General features: G+C 62.1%; 1 protein-coding gene across 5 annotated transcripts; it reads left to right on the forward strand.

Annotated features, from left to right (window-relative positions):
• Positions 1–1861: 1861 nt before the first annotated feature.
• Positions 1862–16681, forward strand: ZMIZ2 (zinc finger MIZ-type containing 2). Of its 5 annotated transcripts, none has more exons than XM_042913294.1 (19): positions 1862–1947; positions 7582–7715; positions 7875–7989; positions 8289–8491; positions 8715–8907; positions 9099–9362; positions 9524–9700; positions 10226–10303; positions 10489–10657; positions 11275–11419; positions 11873–12083; positions 12433–12538; positions 12673–12902; positions 13381–13448; positions 13760–13828; positions 14061–14311; positions 14677–14846; positions 14926–15165; positions 15835–16681. In XM_042913294.1, the coding sequence occupies exons 2-19, from the start codon at positions 7666–7668 to the stop codon at positions 15940–15942; spliced, it is 2847 nt and encodes a 948-aa protein (XP_042769228.1). In that variant the 5' UTR covers positions 1862–1947; positions 7582–7665; the 3' UTR covers positions 15943–16681. The 5 variants fall into 5 exon arrangements, with proteins under 5 accessions (XP_042769228.1, XP_042769218.1, XP_042769234.1 ...); XM_042913284.1 differs by lacking the exon at positions 1862–1947 and adding an exon at positions 2237–2307; XM_042913300.1 differs by lacking the exon at positions 1862–1947 and adding an exon at positions 2237–2307 and having other exon boundaries at positions 12673–12830.
• The last annotated feature ends 4043 nt before the right edge of the window (positions 16682–20724 follow it).

Genomic DNA, 20724 nt, shown 5'->3' on the forward strand with positions numbered 1-20724 from the left:
AGGACGCATTGTTACTTGGTGAGTCACCTGCTTCTTTTTGTCCCCTCTACTGGGGCTGGAGAGTCCTTGCTGCCATGGTCACTGTCGACAGACCAGTGTTCAGAGCCCAGATGAATGCCTGGCACAAAACAGGTCCACCATTTGACAAATGGTTCTCTGAAGGAACAGAGCACCAGGGTGCCTGGGCAGCTCAGGTGGTCGGGCATCTTACTCTTGATTTGGGCTCAGGTCATGACTTCATGTTCTTGAGATCGAGCCCCACACCCAGCTCTGTGCTGACAGCACGGAGTCCACGTGGGGTTCTTTCTCTGTCCCTCTCTCTTTGCCCCTCACCTGCTGGCCCACACACTCTCTCTCTCTCTCTCTCAAAACAAATAAACATTTAAAAGAAGAAGAAAGGGGCTCCTGGATGGCTCAGTCAGTTGAGCGTCTGGCTTCAGCTCGGATCATGATCTCATGGCTCATAGGTTCGAACCCCACGCCAGGGGGGAGCCTGCTTTGGATTCTGTGTCTCCCTCTCTCTCTGCCCCTCTCCCACTCGCACTCTGTCTCTCTCTCAAAAATGAATAAACGTTAACAAAAAAAAATTGTTTTTAAATAAATAGAAGAAGAAAAACAGCACAGGGTTCAGACAGTCTTAGAGGGAAGAATGTTAAAAGCCATGGCACATCCACCAAAGGATGAATAAACAAATTGCCAAACATCCATACAATGAAATATTATCAGTCTTAAAGAGGAAGGAAATTCTGGGGCACCCGACTGGATAAGTTAGTTAAGCATCTGACTGTTGGTTTTGGCTCAGGTCATGATCTCACGGTTTGTGAGTTCGAGCCCCACCCATGACAGGCTCTGGCTGGGAGTACAGAGCCTGCTTGAGACTCTCTCTCCCTCCTTCTCTGCCCCTCTCTGCTTGTGCTCCTCTCTCTCTCAAAATAAATTAAAACTTTAAAATAAAGAACTGCCCAGTGCATAGTAATTGTTCAAAAATACTTTTTAAAGTAGCTAAGATGAGGGGCACCTGGGTGGCTCAGTCGGTTGAGTGTTCGGCTTTGGCTCAGGTCATGATCTCGCGGTGCGGCAGTTCGAGCCCCGTGTCGGGCTCTGTGCTGACAGCTCGGAGCGTGGAGCCTGCTTCGGATTCCGTGTCTCCCTCTCTCTCTGGCCCTCCCCCGATAAAAAAAGATTAATTATGAGTACTCAGGAGAACGAGGTGTCACTAAAGCAAGGATAGGAAAAAGCGGACAACTGAAAGAGTGAGAACAGTACTTGGAAGGTACCAGCAGATCAGAGAAGGCGCTTCATCGGCTAAGGCGCTACAGCGACCTGTCCAGCGTGGGCGGGCCCTCTTTTCCTCCAGGCCCCGCCCCTGAAGAGACCCCGTTCACCTCCCGCCTCCGCCCTTCATGACAGGCCCTGCCCCCAGCCAGGCCCCGCCCCTCCACCGGCCCCCTCCGCCAGGCCCCGCCCCCTAGCCAGGCTATGATACCCCGCGTCTGACAGGCCCAGGCCCCGCCCTCAGCCCTGCCCCCCCATCTGACTGGCCCCGCTCTCAGCAAGGCCCCGACCCCAGCCGGGTTCTGAACTCCCTCTACCAGGCCCCGCCTCTCCTACCGGACCCCTCCCCTCTGACAGGCCCCGCCTATCGGCAGCGCTCTCCATTCTGTTGTGCCCTCTCCGCCAGGCCCCGCCCTCCAGTCTGGTTCTCACACCCCACTCTACAAGGCCCCGCCCCTCCGGCTGGACCCCGCCCCTCCGCCGGGCCACCTCCACCAGGCCCCGCCCCCCAGCCAGGCTCTGACACCCCCCCTGACAGGCCCCGCCCATCAGCCGTCCCCGCCGCCACCCGGGCCCATCCACTCCATCAGGCCCCGCCCCTCCATCTGGCCACGCCCCGGCGGACAGCGAGCAGGAAGCTTTGGAGGCTCCGCAGGCGCGGCGTTCGGAAAGGTGTGGAGGGGGCGCGGGTCGCCGGTCACGGTCCCCCGCCGCCCGCGCTGCCCGCCCGCTCCCGGCTCGGCCCCACTCGGTCAGCCACCCCGGCCCGCGCAGGCCCGCGGCAGCCCCGCCCGAGTGCCGGCTCGGGGCTCCACTGCTCTGGCCTGGGGGCGGGGCCGGCGCGCGGCGTCATGCATATGCATGAGCGGCGCGGCGGCTCCATTGTGCCCTCGGAGCGGGCGGCGGCGCGATGGCGCGGGTGGTGGCGGCCGCGGCCCCGGGGCGGCGGGCGGCGCGGAGGGCGGGCTGAGCGCATGGAGCGGCGCGGGCCGGGGGCCGCGGCGGCGAGGGGCCGGGCCGGGCCGGGCGCAGGTGAGCGGGCCGGGCGGGCAGGTGCGGGCGGCGGGGGCGGCAGGTGCGGCAGGTGCGCGCGGTGGGCAGGTGCGGCGCCCCGGGCCCGGCGCTGCGGCACCTCTGCCCCGGGGCTCTGGCCGCGCTGGGGGCGGCCCCGGCGCCCACCTGCCGCACCTGCCGCGTGCGCGTCGCGGTTTTGGGCCCAGCGACCCCGTGCGCGCCGGGAGACCCTCACCTGAGCCTTTGTTGGGGCTGGTAGCCGGCCGATCGCCCGACGGGTGTGCGCGGCCCCGGCGACCTCCTGCGCGCGGAGGGTGACCCCCGGCCCTCGCCCCACCTGGCTCCGCCGCCTCCGCCCCGCGCTCTGGCCGGCGGGCTCGCCTTCCGGGCTTGTCTTGGGCCGTGCGCGCCCACCGTCCAGCGACGTGGGACCCACGCAGGTCTGCTTCGGGCCGGCGACACTGGCAGACCTTTCAGCCTCCGGCCGCGGCTTCCGTGGGGACACCCCTTTCCAAACGGGACGCACGAAGCTGAGGCGGGAGGGTGTATTGCTCCCCCGACCTGCTCCCTTCCTCCTCCGCTTTCCCCCTCTGAGCTGCTCCCAGCCATCCTCCCTTCTCCCCCTCATGACCTGCTTCCTCCCTGTCCTGGTCCCCTTTCCCCACAGCCCTGCTCCCCTTTACTCCCTCCTACCCCCCCCCCCCTTGCTTCCTCCCTGCCCTGCTCTCTTCCTGATAGTTGCAGAACATCTATGGCCACGTCTGTAAGTCGTTTGTTTTATCTCAAGATTTCGCAGGGACCTACACAGAACACGTGACTTGATCTGTAAGCCGGTGGTGGATGTAGAGAGAGTGAGCACAGACTCACCAACCAGACCCTGGCTTGCTAGCAGCGGGGGCCTCTCCAGGCTCAAGGGAGGTGCCAGGATCCGTGCAGGGTCTTAGCCTCACCTGGTGGGATACTGGCCTTGAGGACCTGCCATGCCCAGGGGCTGGTTACTGGCTGGGAAGAGAAGTCGGGGAGGGGGGGCGGGGGGAGGAGATGATGAAGGACAGGCAGGGTGTGCCTGGGGAGGACTCCAAGGGCAGCCAGGCTTCCCCATGGCGTGTCCACTGGTGGCTGCCTCCACTACAGCAGTCAGGGCTGCTGGCATAAATGCAGTCATGTGTCTTCCTCTTTCCTCAGTCCTGGGGTGGCTACCACGTACCCATTTTACACATTGTAAACCGAGGCTCAGAGTAGTGAAACCCTGTAGCTGGTCTCTGATGTGTCTGGTGTCTGGGCCATTCACAAATGCTCCTTCCTGGGTGTTCGGACGACTCTAGTTAGCTGGTCAGTGTTGGGACCTCGCATGTAGAGCGGTAGGACCTGCAGACACCAGAACACCTGAGTCTCCACCTTGTGCCGTCGCGCTCACTGGAGCCGTCATTTCTACCTCCTCTGAGCCCATTTGACCCTGGTGTCCCTCCGGTTGGGGACTCGCCCTGGAACCATGGGCTCCCTGCTCTGTGACCATGGAGTAGGCCTGCCCTCCTGGGGTCAGGTGGCTTGTCATGGGGCGTGCCGCCCCTGGGTGACCAAGCGGCCTGGACAGGGTGGAGTGAAGAGGCTGACCCACATTAACGTCTGCCTTTGGTTGGCACGCAGGAGCCTGGGCACAGCTGCTCTGAGGCCCTGGGGCAGGGGGCCTGAGTGGTGAGTTTTCTGGAGAAAGATGGGGCGCAGAACCAGAACCAGGGCAGTTCTGCCGAGGGGTCCCGGCTTCCGGCTGGCACTGGGGCACAAGCCCCGTGGGCCCGCACCGGTTTTCCTGGCTCTGTCTTCAAGGCCAGGAAGTGGGAGGAGGGTCTCCACTCAGAGGGCACCTGTCCATTTGTGGGGAGCAGCAGGTTGTGGGGTGCCCCACTCGGAGAGTCTGGGTCTTCTCAGGGAGGAGAGCAGACTCAGTTTGGCAGGAAGTCACACATACACCCAAGCACCCAGGCGTGCAGGAGGCTCAGGGGGAACTGGAACCGTCTGTGGTCTCGTCCGTGGCAGAGAAGTCTCGGGGGTGATGTAGGAGGCCTCCTGGGGCCCCTGCCCTGCCCCCTCCTCCCTGGATCTCCGGGGCTCTCAGACTGGGGTCCCTGCGTCAGCAGCAGCCTGACCCTGACCCACAAGCTCTTTAGAAACAGGAGTCTTCCGGCCCCCGCCCTCCAGGTGAGTGTGATGTGCCAGACAGGAGGCCCGGAGCAGAGTGGAGCACCTGCAGTCTTGGGGCTCTGCACCGGGCAGGGGGCTGGTCTCCCCCCTGCTTCTGGGACAGCTGAGTGGGCCCAGCCAGCCCAACCAGCCTGGGCTAAAGGAGCATTGTCGGGGGCTTCTCTGTGGAGACCACGGGTGGTGGTGGTGGTTTTTCAAGTCAACTTGTATTCTGAGAGAATTCCGGATTCACGTGCAGCTGTGAGAAATCACCCTTGTATCCTTTTCCCGGCTCCCCTGGCGGTGACGTCTCACCAGACGACGGGCATGTCACACCGGGATGCTCCGGGAATACGGGCCAGATGCACATCTCTCCTTCCACACCTTCTTCTGTTCGCACCTGCTTCCCTCCTCCCCACCTGGCAGCTGGGCTCTGCTCCTCGCTTCTGTGATTTCATCATTTCAGGAACGTTACATAAAGGGAATCATACCGCGTGTAACCTTCGGGGACTGGCTTTTTCCACGGCTCGATCCTCTGGGGATTCCTGCTCGCTCTTCCTTTTCATGCCCGCGGGCTGTGGACGCCCCACGGCTGGCTAACCTCACCCGAAGGGCGTCTGGGTGGCCGTTCTTGAGCTGCTAGGAGGAAGCTGGTATAGACACGCGCATAGTTTTCTGTGAACCTCAGCATGCATGTCTCGAAGAGGAGTGCGGTCGCCCGGTTGCCCAGTAGCTGTGTGCCGACTTTCACAAGACGCTGCCAGACTTTTCCAGAGTGGCCGCGCCATTTTCCAGTCCTACCCGCCGTGGGTAGGAGATCCAGTCCCCCCAGTCCCCCCAGTCCCGGCACTTGGTGGTGTCACTGTTGTAGCCACTCTGATAGGTGCATAGCGATGCCTCCATGTGGTGTTAGTTTGCACGTCCCCAGTGGCCATGACGTCGGATGTCTGTCTCTTCCTGGGCCGGCATGCCGTCCGGACGACCTCCTCGCTAAAATGTCTCTTTGTGTCCTCTGCCCATTTTCTAGCTGGGGTGTTTATTTTTCTTTTGAGTTTTGAGAATTCTTTATATATCCTAGATACTAGTCCTTCGTCAGAGATGCGACTTGCGGGCATACCTGTCGCTCTGCATCAGCAGGGCCTTTCTGAGATGACTCCCCCTCTCCCTTGTGAGGACTGCACTGGTGTCACATCTAAGGGCTCTTTCCTTGGTTCCAGGTCCCGAAGAGTTTCTCCAAAGGTTTTATCATTTTCTGTTGTTCATTTACATCCGTGGCCCGTTTCAAGTTAATTTTTGCACAAGATGTGAAGTTTAGAACTTTTGGTTTCGCTTGTGGGAGCCCCGCGTTACAATGCCGGTTTCCTCCGGTGCCTGGTCTGTGCCCTCTGTGGTCTGGTCCATTGGTTGGCAGGTCCACCCATCCATATCCACGGTGGCCGCATCACCGTCCTGGAGTTGGACAGTAGGGACCAAGGACGCCAGCCTGGCTGGGTGATCCTGGCTCGCAGGCCTGTGTCTACCCAGATTCCTGGGGCCACAGCCTTCTGGACCCACTGACTCCTGCATTTTCTGGCCTCTGTTTCCAGAGTGGGACCTGGTCTGGGTGGCAGGGGAGAACAGCGTTCAGAGGGGGAGCAGAGCCAGGTAGGAGGCAGACCTGCCAACTGTTCCTGCCCCAGCCCCGGCTCTGCTGCGGCTCCGGGACCCACTTACCTCAGTGCTCAGTGGCACGAAGGGCCGAAGGCAGAACCACCCGTGTCACAGTTCCCACTGTACCCCTTCCCTGCTCTGGGTCCCTGATGAGGGTCCCCCCACACACACCTCCAGGACTATTTACAGACGACATGGTAACGTTGAGGTCCCTGGTCAGCACTCAGGAATGTGAGTCACGGGCTTGGGTGGGTTCTGGGGCGACTTTCTCACTCCTAGGCCAGAGGGAGGTGCTGTGAGTGCTGGGGTGTCTGGGTTGAGCCACCACACATTAGCTTGTCCAGGGTGGCACGTGTGCATGCTGGGGGGGGGGGGGGCTTGCAGCCCCTAAAAGGCACTGGTGCTCCAGGACAGAACCTGGACACCAGGAGGGCAGAGTCCCCCCACCTGGGATTCCCGGGGACCCCTGAGAACCACAGCCAGTGCGCCTCTGTGGTTGGGTCAGGCAGATGTAGGTGTGCAGCATACCCCTGGGGGTGCCAACAAGGGCTTGGGCTTGCTTTTGGGGGTGTTGAAGGATGTGAGTGCCTGGCCCTCCCTCCCTCATTTTTCTGAGACAGCAGTTGGAGGGGGCGGTGAGCCTCACACAGTAGGAGGACGCCCCCTGCACGGGCACATGGGTCCCAAGAAAGTTTGCCAGCCACTGCCGCCGTGTTCCCCTTGGCCCCTTGACATGCCCTTGGGCTCGCACCAACCCCCTGCCCATTGCTCCGTGTGTGCATCCCTCCCCTTTGGGGACCTCTCAGTGGGTGTCACCGTGGCCCATGGGGGTCAGGTCTGCCTGGCCCTGTGCCCACGTCAGCCCTCAAGGGGCTGTCAGCCAGGAGCACGCAGGTGACCTGTACTCCCTTCCCCAGCCCAGGGTGAAGCCAGCAGCTGGCTGACCTTGCTCAGCCCTGTTTAACAGAGCCCCCTCCCCAGAGTGGGCAAGTCTCAGAGCCTGAGCAGAAGGTGGCTGCCAGCTGGTCCTCCTCTGTTCTTCTCTGCTGGCTCTGGCCTTGGCCTCCACCCTGGGGCCTACCTGGGGGATTCTGGCACTTGGGTCCTGGGAGTTCCCTGACTTTAATGGATATCCAGGCTTTCTTGAGGGAGGGGCGTGTGAAAAGGATCTGGGTCAGAAAGCCTGCTCTATTTCAGGGGCTGTGAGTAGCAGGGCCTGGCCTGAAAGGGTTAATGCTGGCTTCCAGGCTGGCTTTAGGGGTGCAGAGGACAGAGGTTTGTCAGGGTGGGCAATTCAGGCTGAGGCTGCCCCCACCCCCACAGTGGCCCTCAGACCCCGCTGTCGCCCGGCCCTCCATCAGTCAGAGCAGAGCAAGGGGGCCTGGTGCTGGGGGTTCCCGGCACCCCACCGACAGCCCCCGGCCACTGCATCTCCACTGACGTCCTCCTCTGTCCCCACAGCCAGAGCAGCCGAGTCCCACGTAAACAGCTGTGAGGACTACTTCCTGCCACCCGCAGACCCGGCCTTTAGGCTGCCCGAGGCTAATGAACCCCATGCACCCCGTAAAACCCGCCCTGCCCCCCACACCGCACGGGTGAGTGGGTCTCCTGCCGCCCACCCTTCTCAGGCCTCGGGTACGGGCGGGGTGGCAGGGCAGGACCTCTCCTCCTCCAGTTGCCAGCCTCCCCAGCCAGGGGTCTCAACACCCGTGGCCTCCTGACCTGGGCCTCCCCACCCACCTGTCTACTTGCAGTGATGGTCCATTTGCTTATGAACCGGTGCCTTGGCAGCAGAGCGCCACTCAGCCAGCAGGGTCGCTGTCTGTCGTCACGACCGTGTGGGGCGTCGGCAACGCGGCACAGAGTCAGGTGAGCCTGCAGTGGGGCCACCCCCGAGAGCTGCCAGGGCCCCCCTAGACCTTAGACAGAAATGGGGTTGGGCTCCCCGAGTCTGCCCCATCCTTGTAGACGAGTCCCCCCGCCACATGTTGTGTGGGACTTCTTCCCCCGTCTTTGGGCCTCTGCACCCCTGCTCTCTTCCTCTCCTTCCTCCCTCACCTCTGCCCCCAGCCCCTCACTGCCAGGCCTCTCCTTTGTAGCCCTTTAGAGCAACTGCAGGAAGTGAGTTGTTTGGATGATTCCCATTGGCAATTCTTGCTTCCTCGCAGGTTTTGGGGAACCCCATGGGCCCTGCAGGGAGCCCCCCCGGCAGCTCTGTAATGCCTGGCGTGGCAGGTGGTGGCCCTGCCCTGAACTCCCCACAGTGCCTCGGACAGCAGGCGTTTGGCGAGGGCGCTGCCAGCAAGGGCTTCGTGCAGCAAGGAGTGTATGGCCGCGGGGGCTACCCAGGGGGCCCTGGCTTCACGGCTGGGTAAGCAGGACCCCTGACCTGTGAGGTGTGCTGGGAGTCCTCTAGGTGCAAAGCTTCTGGTTTGGCAGGTGCCTGGGACCATGTGAACCAGTCTGTTGACTGTTGTGAGTGTGATGCTCTTGTGGGCTCCCACGGCTGATGCTGGAGCATCTAGACAAGAAGGGGGCCCCTGGGCGACAGGCAGGGAAGCACTTCTGAGCCAAGCCATCTGTGTCTCTCACAGGTATGCGGGCGGCCCGGGGGGGCCAGGGGGCCTGGGTCTGCCCTCACATGCCACACGACCCTCCACCGATTTTACTCAGGCTGCAGCAGCAGCTGCAGTGGCTGCTGCTGCGGCCACCGCCACGGCCACCGCCACGGCCACCGTGGCTGCCCTCCAGGAGAAGCAGAGCCAGGAGCTGAGCCAGTACGGAGCGGTGAGGCCCAGCTGCTCCTCCTATGCAGCCCACACATGTGCTGGTCTGGAAGGCAGGGACCAGTCGGGCAGCTGGGTTGGGGACTGGGGATGTGCACACAGAGAGACGAGGGGGTTGAGGGGGTGCAGGGGGCAACTGGGCAGCACCCACAGTGGTGGGGGTGCTGAATGGCTCCTCTCTTTTCTCCCCAGATGGGGGCCGGGCAGGCTTTTAACAGCCAGTTCCTGCAGCACGGAGGTCCCCGGGGGCCCAGCGTCCCTGGCAGCATGAACCCCACCAGCGTGGGAGGGCTGCTGGGCCCCTCTGGCATGAACCCCATGGGCATGAACCCCATCCGGGCAGCAGGCATGGCACCCCTCTATGCAGGGCAGCGCCTGCCCCAGCACGGGTACCCTGGGCCTCCCCAGGCCCAGCCACTGCCCCGACAGGGGGTCAAGAGAGCCTACTCCAGCGAGGTGAGTGTCCATTCCTCCCTCATCCTGAGCTCCACCCAGACCCATGGTGAGGTTGGGCATCTGTGTGAGAAAAGCGGCCACGCCTCATGGAGCGGGCACCACATCCTCCCTGGGACCTGGCCTCCCCGACACCTGTTCCTCTGGCATGGTGCCTCTTTCAGGTTTATCCAGGACAGCAGTACCTGCCAGGAAGCCAGTACGGACCCAGTGCCACCCAGTACACATCCGGTGCCGGGCCGCCCCCTGCCCCATCCTCCTACCCTGGGCACCGGCTGCCCCTGCAGCAGGGTGTGGGCCAGTCCCTGTCCGCCTCTGGCCCAGCAGGACTGCACTACAAGGTAGGCATGGCTCCTCCGGGCCCGACACAGCTCCTGCTGGGCCCTGTGCACTCAGGGTGACCAAGAAGCCAGGAGCTTCATAGGGTTCCTGACCAGGGCAGGGATCCAGCTCTGAAAGGACCCTCTGAAATTCATATATCTTGTTGGAAATTGGGTGTAGGGAGCAGTAGGCAGGCCCCCAAGTCACTTGAATTTCATTGTGGAAAAGTGTCTCCACTCCCTCCACTCACCATGGAGAAGCCCAGCAAGGCCTGGGGGGGGGGGGGGTCAGCCTCTCTGTGGCTCTCCCAAAACCCCTCTGACACATGGGGTCATCTTGTTCTCTATAGTAGCAATTTTTTTTAATTACACAACGATACGTGCTCCCCGCAGATCACATGGTAAACTTCAAAAGTGTACAAAGAAAACAGGCTAGTGCCATGTGTGTGGTGGGCTCCCTGCCCCCAGCCCACTCCTTGAGTCAGGTTCAGGGGCCCGGCGGTGGGCAGGCTGGGGCCCCGGGCGCACACCGTGTTTTCCCTACAGCCCACAGAGCAGTTCAACGGGCAGGGTGCCAACTTCAACGGGGGAAGCGTCAGCTACAGCCAGCCCGGCCTGAGTGGGGTACGGGCACACGGGTGGGCGGCTCTCAGGGTGGGCACGTGGACAGAGGGCACCCAAGCAGGAGGAAGTGCGGGTGGCCAGCCGGATACCCCTGCCTGTTTCTGTTGTGACCGGTCCCAGCGGGTGCTTCGAGAACAAACTCCACCCCCCACCATCCCACCTTGACTGTTTGCTCAACCCCACAGCCCACCCGTTCCATCCCTGGCTACCCCAGCTCCCCACTGCCTGGGAGCCCTACGCCACCCATGACCCCCGGCAGCAGCGTCCCCTACATGTCCACCAGCCAGGAGGTCAAATCGCCCTTCCTGCCGGACCTCAAGCCCAGCGTGAGCTCCTTGCACCCATCACCCCCCAGTGAGTGTCACCTGCTCTTAAGACGGTTGGGCGGGGGTCCCAGGACCCCGGAGTTCTGCAGGGAATGTGGGGGTGGGGGCCCTCAGTTTCATTTTGTGCTCCTAGAACTCTGCACATCCGTTCAAGGTGTTGATCTTCTCCCTAGAAAAATACCCACACACGCAGAGTTCTGTGTATAATTTCAGGGGATTTATGGGCCTCCTGAGGTCCACTCCTGGTTAAGAGACCCATGCTCTGGGGGAGACCACCACACAGAAGCTGGGGTCCTAGAACCCTAGCTCAAGCGCTAGGATGATGGCAGGTGGTCTGTTCACACCTTAGCCTCGCACCCCTTCTGAAAGCACAGGAGCACCCTCCTTTCTGGGTTTGGGGCACGTTCTCCAGTCATAACTTAGGGGACATGGGGCCAGGTGACTGAGGCAGGACAGAACAGCGGGAGAACCAGGACAGAACCAAGATCCTATTCCCGTTGGGGGTGATGGCCGGGCCCAGGACCCCAGGGGAGATGCCGCCCACACCAGCCCGAGCGGGAGGATGAGATGACCTGCCCACCCTACCCCCCCCCCCCCCCCGGGGCCCTGCCACAGGGGTGGCCTGCTCATAGCAGCGTGTCGCAGGCAGCGGCCAGGGTGACGAGCTGCGGCTGACCTTCCCGGTGCGGGACGGGGTAGTGCTGGAGCCCTTCCGCCTGCAGCACAACCTGGCTGTGAGCAACCACGCGTTCCAGCTCCGGGACTCTGTCTACAAGACCTTGATGCTGAGGTGAGCGGGCCCTGCGGCCCCGCCTAGCTGCGCAGCCCCCTCCAGCGCCTGACCCTTCTGAGAGGTCCCGCCCCTCCGGAGGCCCCGCCCCCAGTGTGGCCCCGCCTAGAGACCCCTGCTGAGTGCCTCCGCCCCACGGTGAGGTCCCACCCCAAGATATTCCCTCCCACCCACGCCCCACTCCATGAAGCCTTGCCCCTCAGCCACATCTCAGCGGCCTGGTGCCTGGCTCCGCCACACAGTGTGACCCCGCCCTGCAGCCCCCTTCCCAGAGGTCCCGCCCCGCCCTGTGGCCCTGCCTAGCTGCGCGCAGCCCCCTCCGGCTGCCTGAGGCTTCTCAGTGGTCCCACCCAACGGCCCCTTTCTAGGGCCCCGCCCTCTTGCCCCATCCCCACTGTGGCTCTGTACCGAGCCCCGCCCTGCAACCCCTGCTCAGCGGCCCACCCCTCGCAGGCCAGACTTGGAGCTGCAGTTCAAGTGCTATCACCATGAGGACCGGCAGACCAACACCAACTGGCCAGCGTCGGTGCAGGTCAGCGTCAACGCCACCCCGCTCACCATCGAGCGCGGCGACAACAAGACTTCCCACAAGCCGCTGTACCTGAAGCACGTGTGCCAGCCGGGCCGCAACACCATCCAGATCACGGTCACAGCCTGCTGCTGCGTGAGTGCCTCCTGGGCCTGCAGGGGCCTGGCTGTGCTTGCCCCCGACCCCAGCCCCTGCCGAGAGAGGGGACCTCCCTCCTCCCTGGTGAGGCCTGCTCACCCGGGCCTGGCGCTCTCGCTTACTCCCTACAAGACGGCAGCCTGTCCTTCCCCAGGGGGAGGCTGACCTGAACCCTCCCCGGCTGGGGACTCCAGGCAGGCCCAGGCCCTGCACAGACACCGAGGTGCAGTTTGCAGGGCGTGCAGGGGGGCTCTTGGGGGTCGGTGCTCTGACAGGCCGCAGACAGACAGCTAGTGCGGGATGTGGGGGTGTGGGCCGCGCCCCTGACCCTCCTCACCTCCCGCAGTCCCACCTGTTCGTGCTGCAGCTGGTGCACCGGCCGTCCGTCCGCTCGGTGCTGCAGGGCCTCCTCAGGAAGCGCCTCCTGCCCGCGGAGCACTGTATCACCAAGAGTGAGTGGCCACCCGGTGACCAGCCACCACATGGCACACCCCCACATCTGCCGGGGCTGGGGACTCGGGGGGTAGGGGCAGCGGCTGGCCCAGCTGGCGGCCCCTCACTCGAGTCCTCTCCCCGTGCACGCCAGTAAAACGCAACTTCAGCAGCGGCACCGTCCCTGGCACCCCTGGGCCCAACGGTGAGGACGGGGTGGAGCAGACAGCCATCAAGGTGTCCCTCAGGTGCCCCATCACATTCCGCAGGATCCAGCTCCCCGCCCGAGGCCATGACTGTCGCCACATACAGGTGGGTGGTCCAGAACTTGTGACGTGCAGCGGTTTCCCGCGGACCCTCCACCAGCAGGTGACCAGCCAGCGGGTGGGTAGCCGGCTCCCCCACGTGCTTCCCAGACCAGCCCCCATGCACTCACCAGACCGTCCCCCACGTGCTCCCCAGACCAGGCATTGGTTTCTTGGAGCGCACCCCATGGTTTCCTGCGTTCTCGTGTCACATCTCAAGAGGTGTCAGTGTGGCGGGTGGGGTCTTCCTGCCCTGGCCAGGAGCAGCACGCACAGACCCTGGCCCTAGTTTCCCTTCAGCATCGTGTCCCGGAGGCAGGTCTTTGCCAGCACAGATACCCTATTCTTTGGCCACAAGGCACTCTAGTCCCAGGAGGGCTGTGCTCTCCCGGCTGCCCCCAGGGCCAAGCACTTAGCATGGTGCCCCGGGCAAGCCTGGCCCACGTGGCTTCTCAACATTCACGTAACTCAGCCCGAAACCACAAGGCTCAATCGCAAAGTATGGCCCGGTTGCCCCCGGCACCCGTGTGAGAAGCCATCTCTCCTGCTCCCCGCAGTGTTTCGACCTGGAGTCCTACCTGCAGCTCAACTGTGAGCGGGGGACCTGGCGGTGCCCTGTGTGCAAGTGAGTGTCTCCCAGACAGTCCTCCCGGGATCCCAGGCACGGGGACCAACAAAACCCCAGGTTTAGGGGGTCACAGAGCAGACGAGGACGGTGCGGCTCAGGGCAAAAGTCTCACGCACGCAGTCGCTTTGTGCGAGGTCATCTCTGAGATCATCTCATAGAATAGCTTTACGTGGGGTCCGTGTACACGGGGTCATCGCATGCGGGGTCACTTCATGCCATGTGGCCTCAAGCAGGGTGAAAGAGCTGAGAAGTGTGCCGGGGCAAGGTCGGGCTAGGCCCCTGAGCCACATGCCTTTGGTTTCCTACAGCAAGACGGCGCTGCTGGAGGGCCTGCAGGTGGACCAGTATGTGCTGGGTGTCCTCGTTCACATTCAGAAGTAAGTGTCTTCGTGCCGTCCCGCCGCCGGCTGCCCTGTGACAGCTCGGCCACGGGGCGGGCTGATTCCGGCCGCAGATGGAACCCACATCCAACCGAGCCCGGCCACCCACGGGGCCTGTGTGATGGGCCGTGCGGCTACAGGCGTTGGAGTGGAGGTCTGCTTAGAAGCGGGCCGGGGGCCGAGAGAGACGGCAAGGACAGCTGGTGACCAGCCATGTGTCCCTGCCCAGTTCTGACTACGAGGAGATCACCATCGACCCCACGTGCAGCTGGAAGCCGGTGCCCGTAAAGCCCGACGTTCACGTCAAGGAAGAGCCGGACGGGCCAGTGCTGAAGCGCTGTCGCACCGTGAGCCCCGCACACATGCTCATGCCCAGCGTGATGGAGATGATAGCAGCCCTGGGCCCCGCCGCCGCCCCCTTCGCCCCCCTGCAGCCCCCCTCGGCCCCGGCCCCAGCCCCTGGTGACTACCCCGGCCAGGGTGAGTGCCACGGGCCAGTGATTTGCTCTCTCCAGACCAGTCTGCTGCGGGCCCTGTGCCTGGGGGGGCCTCCTGGGGACCTGGTGGGGTAGGTGTGGCCACGCCATGGGGACGGGCAGGGGGGCCCGGCATTTGGGAATGGAGGCTCTCTGTTGGCCCGCTGGGGGCCCGGCCCCACCTGACCCCATGTGTGGGTGTGCCTGGGTGAGGCCCGCTCCCCTGTGATGAGAGGAAATGCTCTTTTCTGTAAAACCCAGAGCTACCTGCGGAGAGCGCTGGGAGCCTGGGCCGCCAGCCCCCCTCACCCCCTGGCTGCTCCCCAGTGCCAGCTCCCAGGCCTCACCCAACATGGGCTCTGCTCTCAGGTTCCAGCTTCCTGGGACCCGGGACCTTCCCTGAGTCCTTCCCGCCTGCCACGCCCAGCACCCCGGCCCTTCCTGAGTTCACCCCAGGGCCACCCCCCAGCTCCTACCAGTCTGACATTCCTAGCAGCCTCCTGACACCTGAGAAGTCTGTTCCCTGCCTCCCAGGCCAGGTCAGTGCAAGCTGTGGGGCGGAGGGCCAACTCCAGGGGGCCAGGAGCTGTTCTACCTGGTTCTTCTCTCTTTCTCCAGATGCCGCCAGCGGGTCACCTGGACCCTGCCCACAACCCAGGGGCTCCAGGGCTGCTCGCCCCCAGCCTTGGAGGGCCCCCAGGGCCCCAGCTGCACCATCCAAACCCTCCCCCAGCATCCCGGCAGCCCCTGGGCCCAGTGAGCTCAGGCCCCATCGGCGAGCTGGCCTTCAGCACTGCCACAGGCGTGATGGGGCCCCCCATGTCTGGGGCGGGGGAGGCCCCGGAACCAGCCCTGGACGTGAGTACAGGCCCCATGCCAGGGAGCGCATGGGAGCTGGGGCTGGGGACGGTGTGTCCGTCGTCCCCAGGGTCCACATGCTTCATAGAAGGGAGGACACTGACGCCCTAGTGACCTCGAAGCCAGGACAGCTGGTCAGGTAGCGTCAGCTCTTTTGATGATGAGTGTCAGGTACCTGAGTAGCGGTGGGATGACTCTGTCCAGGCAGTTGGCTACAGGAACCTGTGTAGAGTCCCCAAGAAGATTGGGCTTGCAGAGGACCACACTGGCCTCGGTGTGGTTTGAGCTGACCCACAGGTGTCACGTGAGCCAAAATCAGTGTGTGCACTGCAGGTAACGGTCTTTCTCTCTAATAAACCGAACACCCTGAAGTTCAGCGGGAGAAAATTAGAGCAGCTCAAAGCAGAATATCCCAGACACTGGAAACCCCACTTCTTGCATTTGCTCTGTTCACATAGGGGTCCCCACATGGCCCCATGCGTGCCCCCTGGGGCAGGTGCTCTGTGTCCCAGGTTGTCCTTGGACAACTTGTATGGAGTGATTCCTGGTCAAAGAGCAGCCTTCGGCAGGGAGAGGCCCGTGCAGGCTGAGGGGCTCAGGCACAGGGTCCCCTGCAGGGGTGTGGTGGGCCTGAGGCCAAAGCTGCTGATGGCTTTGCTTTGTCCCCAGCTGCTCCCAGAACTGACCAACCCCGAGGAACTGCTGTCCTACCTTGGCCCACCTGACCTCCCCACAAACAACAATGACGACCTTCTCTCTCTCTTCGAGAACAACTGATCCTGTCGCCCCCGCCCAGCTGGCGGGGACACACCCGCAGATGCCACCACACCCTGCCCCAGCCACCTGCCCACCACCCCCCTCGGACCGTGGAGGCAGCTGCGCTGGGTGGGAGGGGACCTCAGACACCCCGCCCCCGCCCAGCTCAGCCCCACCCCATCCACCACCTGCTGCCCCCGACCCCAGCTGGGCCCCGTCCATACACACCTGTGTCCCCAACCTCACCCCCGGACCCAGCTCCGCCTGCTCCCACCAGCCTGCATCTTGTCCAGCGTTGACCCTTCTGTTGCAGTGACCCTGTGGCTCCCTGGCAAGGAGCAGGGCGGCCCTGTCCTGAGCCTGAGCTCGCAGTGGGAGCGGTCCGTCTTCCCACCCAAGCCTCAGGCCAGGGCCATGGGGTAGGAGGTCCAAAGCACAACAGTGTACATAGTGTAGAAACACTAAGAGCTCTGGGCAAGCAGCCGGGGACCCCGCGGGCTCCTGCCCCTCCTGGGTGCAGACAGTGGGGCAGATGGCCGTGAGCTTCGGTCTCCCGGGGGTGGGTGCCCAGACCCAGCTCTGTGTACAGACTCCAGCGGGCTGCCCGAGTACCCCTTTTCCGTGAACGTGAAGAATTGGTCCCGCTGTGTTTTTTAAAACTGCCTCTCCCGCGTCCACCCCGGGGCCAGGCCGGGTGGGGGAGGGGGGGCCAGTCGTGTCCCCTGTCTGCCAGTCTCTATTAAAGGACTCCCTCAAGGTGGGCCTGGCCAGTCCCTCCTTTGTGCCCTGCCCGTGTTCCTCACGTGGGCAGGGCTCCATTCCAAGCCAAGACCCGGCTGTTCCTGCCTCACGGTAAATTTCCTGGTCTCTGGAATTTTCCAAGTTGGCCTCAGCTGGAGAACTATTTTGTGAGGTGTCACCAGGGCCAGGAGACACATCTGCCACCATGTCACTGTGCGTGGTCGTGCCTGGGGTAGGGAGCCAGGGGTCTCCGGAGGGGCCTTAGACACCAGCCCCAGGCGGCTCATGGAGGGTGGTCCTGGGCTCCCGGGTCCTGCAGGCCCCTCCGTTTGCCAGCTGCTTGGGTGGCCCTTTCCTCCTGACCCCGAGGGTCTTCCTGTACAGCAGGTCTGAACCCTGTGGTGGGGTACTGAGAGCTCAGGTGTCCCAGCCCCAGGTGGCTTTAGCCGTTGACATCTCGGGACCCCGGGTGTGAGCCTTAGTGTCTGCCTGCAGCCTGTTCCTTGCTGAGGGAATGGGAAGTGCCACCCAGCACGGCAGGGGATGAGGGGGCCTGTCCAGAGTGCTGTCCCACTGTGGGGGGGGGGCAGACCAGGGTGCCATGCGGGGTGTGGTCTCACTGGACATCCGTGCACCGTCAGCGTCTTCTGGGTGCTTCTGGGTGGAACGGAGAACTCTAGACCTGAGCTGAGGCAGTCCTCCCAAGGGATGGGCAGGGCCACATGGGGACTCCCCTCAAACAACGTGGGGTGACAGCAAGGTGCGATCGTTCACATAGGACGTGCCATTTTAGTAAAGCACAACACCAAATCTACCTTTCACGGGACTCCTATGTATGCGCTATAGTTCCGGGGGACAGCGAGGGCACACCGACCAGTGCTTCACCATGGGGGGTACCGGTGATGACCTCCTCCAGGTGAGTGGCAGCTGTCCTCATGCTTCATCGTGTTCTCATGTCTGCCATGTGTGTAATATGAAAACAAGCCGGTGGGACTCAGAGCACTGACCACCACCCACCAGCTCTTCTCAAGTGCCCGGGGTGACACCCCTTGTCTGAGGCCACGGGACAAGTCTCCATAAATTAAAGAGACAGAAATCCTATGAGGTACCTTCTCTGAGCCCAGCGGGACAAGGCTGCATGTTACCAACAGCATTCCGGTGGGACACCGTAACCTTCCATGGAACAGTAACTAGCGTGGAGGTCAAACAACCACCACGGTCCAAGGCGCAGAGGAGTGCAGAGCCGAATTAGAAGATACTTTGCAGCCAAGCAGGCATTAAGAGGCAACAGTGAAAGCAGCGACAGGAGGGAATTTTCTAGCTGCCAACAGCTCTCAACACCCCAACTCTGCACCTGAAGGAACTAGGGAAACAGTCCAAAGTCGCAGAGAGGAGGAAATCAAGGCCCATGCAGAGGAGGCCAGGTAAACGCGCATCTCTAAGAAGCGACAGAATGATCCGACCTGGAGTCTGACCGAGTGACTAAGGTCAGCAATAGGGCCGGAAACTGTGGCCACCGTCACAGAGAGGAGAAGACAGACAACCCAGTGTGCAGGTCCCAGGAGGCGAGAGGACCACAGAGTGCACACTCTAGCATGGTCGCGGAGCCCCTGGTCAACCTGCCCCCCAAGCACACACACACAAGCTGGGACCCCATGCAGCTCGGGTTCGTTTACCTGACATCGAGGAATCCCCCATCTTTAGCCTCAGGAGCCCCTTCCCTGCAGCGCGGCCCCTGCCTCACCCCCTCCCAAGCTGGGCCAGCCACAGGGACCAGGATGGGCATCATGACACAAGTCGGGACGCCAGGCCCCTTTTGGAGGGAGGGTCCCTGGACAGGATCACTTGTTTTAGTTTACATCTGAGGTTAGGAATCACTGGCCACTTGCCCAATCCAGTTTTTTTTTTTTTTTCCCAATCCAGTTTTTAAAGTTGGCATCTATGAATTACCCAGATGCTAAGTGCAGTGGGCTCATGTGAAGTGACGCACCGTCACTGTCCCTGTTGTGCGGCCACCCACCACTACTTTGCTTCTGTCAGCAGACAATGACTTAGCATGGTCTTGAGCCTGTCAGTGGGGTCACAGGGCTGTGCCTCCTCGTTAGCTGCTGGCCACCCAGGCTGGCACCTCCTTGTCTGTGACGGGTGTGGGGGACGAGCTGACACCACTCCCGCCTCCACACCTCCGGCCAGGCCCCCTCCACTTGTTCCCTTTCTGTGTGCGTTCGCCACGGCTCAGGCTGCGAGTGACCAGGACCAGCTTGGAAGGGAAGGATGGAAGCTAGCCATCCTGAAAGGGCCACCCAGTGCCTTGGGGACAGCCGGACTCTGGCAGGCACAGCCCCGGAACGGCCTGCCCCCGTTGAGGGCCTCATTCTCCAGAGCAGCGGCTGCCAGAGAGCAAGAGACCTGCCTTTCCAAGCCCTGCCTGCTCTCGCCGACACCCCACCAAGGCCTCAGCCACCTGCTTTGCAGTGGGGGGGCTCTGGCCGGCTGGCTAGGGGGTCGAGACCAGGGTAGGGTCAGGAGTGCTCCCTGCCACAGGGAACAGGTACCAGAAGTACCATGGCCCCTGCTGACCTGTCACAGGCCACCCGCCAGAGACACACAGGCTTCTCCTCCCAAATCCAGGCTTCGCCTGACCTGCCCCTGCCCCAGGGGGCCCTCCTCCAGAACAAGTCGGGGCGCCTGCTGTGGCCACTGCTCTCTCCATGGCTGCCTCCGTGGCCCCCGTGCAGCTGATCACAGACAACTTGGTAGTGATCATTCCCACATGTTTTATTCACAATTTTTTTTAATTTATTTTATTTATTTATTTTTTTTTTTTTTGAGAGTGAGAGAGTGAGCAGGGGAGGGGCAGAGAGAGGGAGACGCAGAACCAGAAGCAGACCCCAGGCTCTGAGCTGTCAGCACAGAGCCCGACGTGGGGCTCGAACCCATGAACCACAAGATCATGACCTGAGCCGAAGTCAGACGCTTTAACCGACTGAGCACCCCAGACGCCCCCCGATGTTTTATTCAAAAACACTTCCATCTTTGCAAAGTTAAACAGCACAGGGAGCGTCTGCACAACCCTCGGGTTTGCGGACTGAGCATTATGCCACCTCTTTCCTCCCACCATCCTTTCGTGTAGCTGTGTTTTTTATGTGCACACAGTTGTTGCCAACTTTGGAAAGTCAGTTGCAGATGGACCTTTGGTCTCTAAACACCTCAGCTTGCGTCTTGGAGAAACAAAAATGTTCCCTTACGTGAGCACATCCAGTCCCACCACGTCCTCCATCACATTTCAGTGTCCCAATGCCTTTTATAACTTTTACCAACCGAGACTCTGTCAAGGCTCACATTTTGCGACTGGTGGCTGTGTCTCTGCTCCTTCTAAGAGAGAAGAGCCCTTGGCTTTTTTCCCTCACGCTGATTTTCTGAACAATTTGGGCCAGTTGCCTCACAGAAAGGCCCACGTTCACCTGTATATATGGTCCTGGCAACGCTCAGTGCTTTGCCCTGTGTGTCCTGTCCCCTAGAAGGGACATCTAGAGCTTGCCTGAATGCTCCTGGTCAGACAAGCCTTGGTTTTTTTTGAATACTTTATTTTTTTTTTAATGTTTTTATTTATTTTTGAGACAGAGAGAGACAGAGCATGAACAGGGGAGGGTCAGAGAGAGGGAGACACAGAATCTGAAACAGGCTCCAGGCTCCGAGCTGTCAGCACAGAGCCCGATGCGGGGCTCGAACTCACGGACCGCAAGATCATGACCTGAGCTGAAGTCGGCCGCTTAACCGACTGAGCCACCCAGGCGCCCCAGACAAGCCTTGGTTTTTAAGTGTCCATCCTCCAGACCGTGAGCTCCATGGGGGCGAGGACCAACTTCTGTGTCGCGATTTATCCCCAAGCCAGCAATGTTTGTCCGAGAGATTAAGTAGGGACGAGGCCCCGGTGCCCGGAACGAGCCCCCCCACCCCATGGCCGGCTAAGCACCCAGCACCCCTACTGTCGCCCGCTTGCGTCTCTCCAACCAGCCTGCCGCTGTCCCGGCTGAGGCCCTGTGCCCTGCAGGTGCACCG

This window comes from Panthera leo, chromosome A2, assembly GCF_018350215.1.
Source record: "Panthera leo isolate Ple1 chromosome A2, P.leo_Ple1_pat1.1, whole genome shotgun sequence".
In the NCBI taxonomy this organism is placed as follows: Eukaryota; Metazoa; Chordata; class Mammalia; order Carnivora; family Felidae; genus Panthera; species Panthera leo.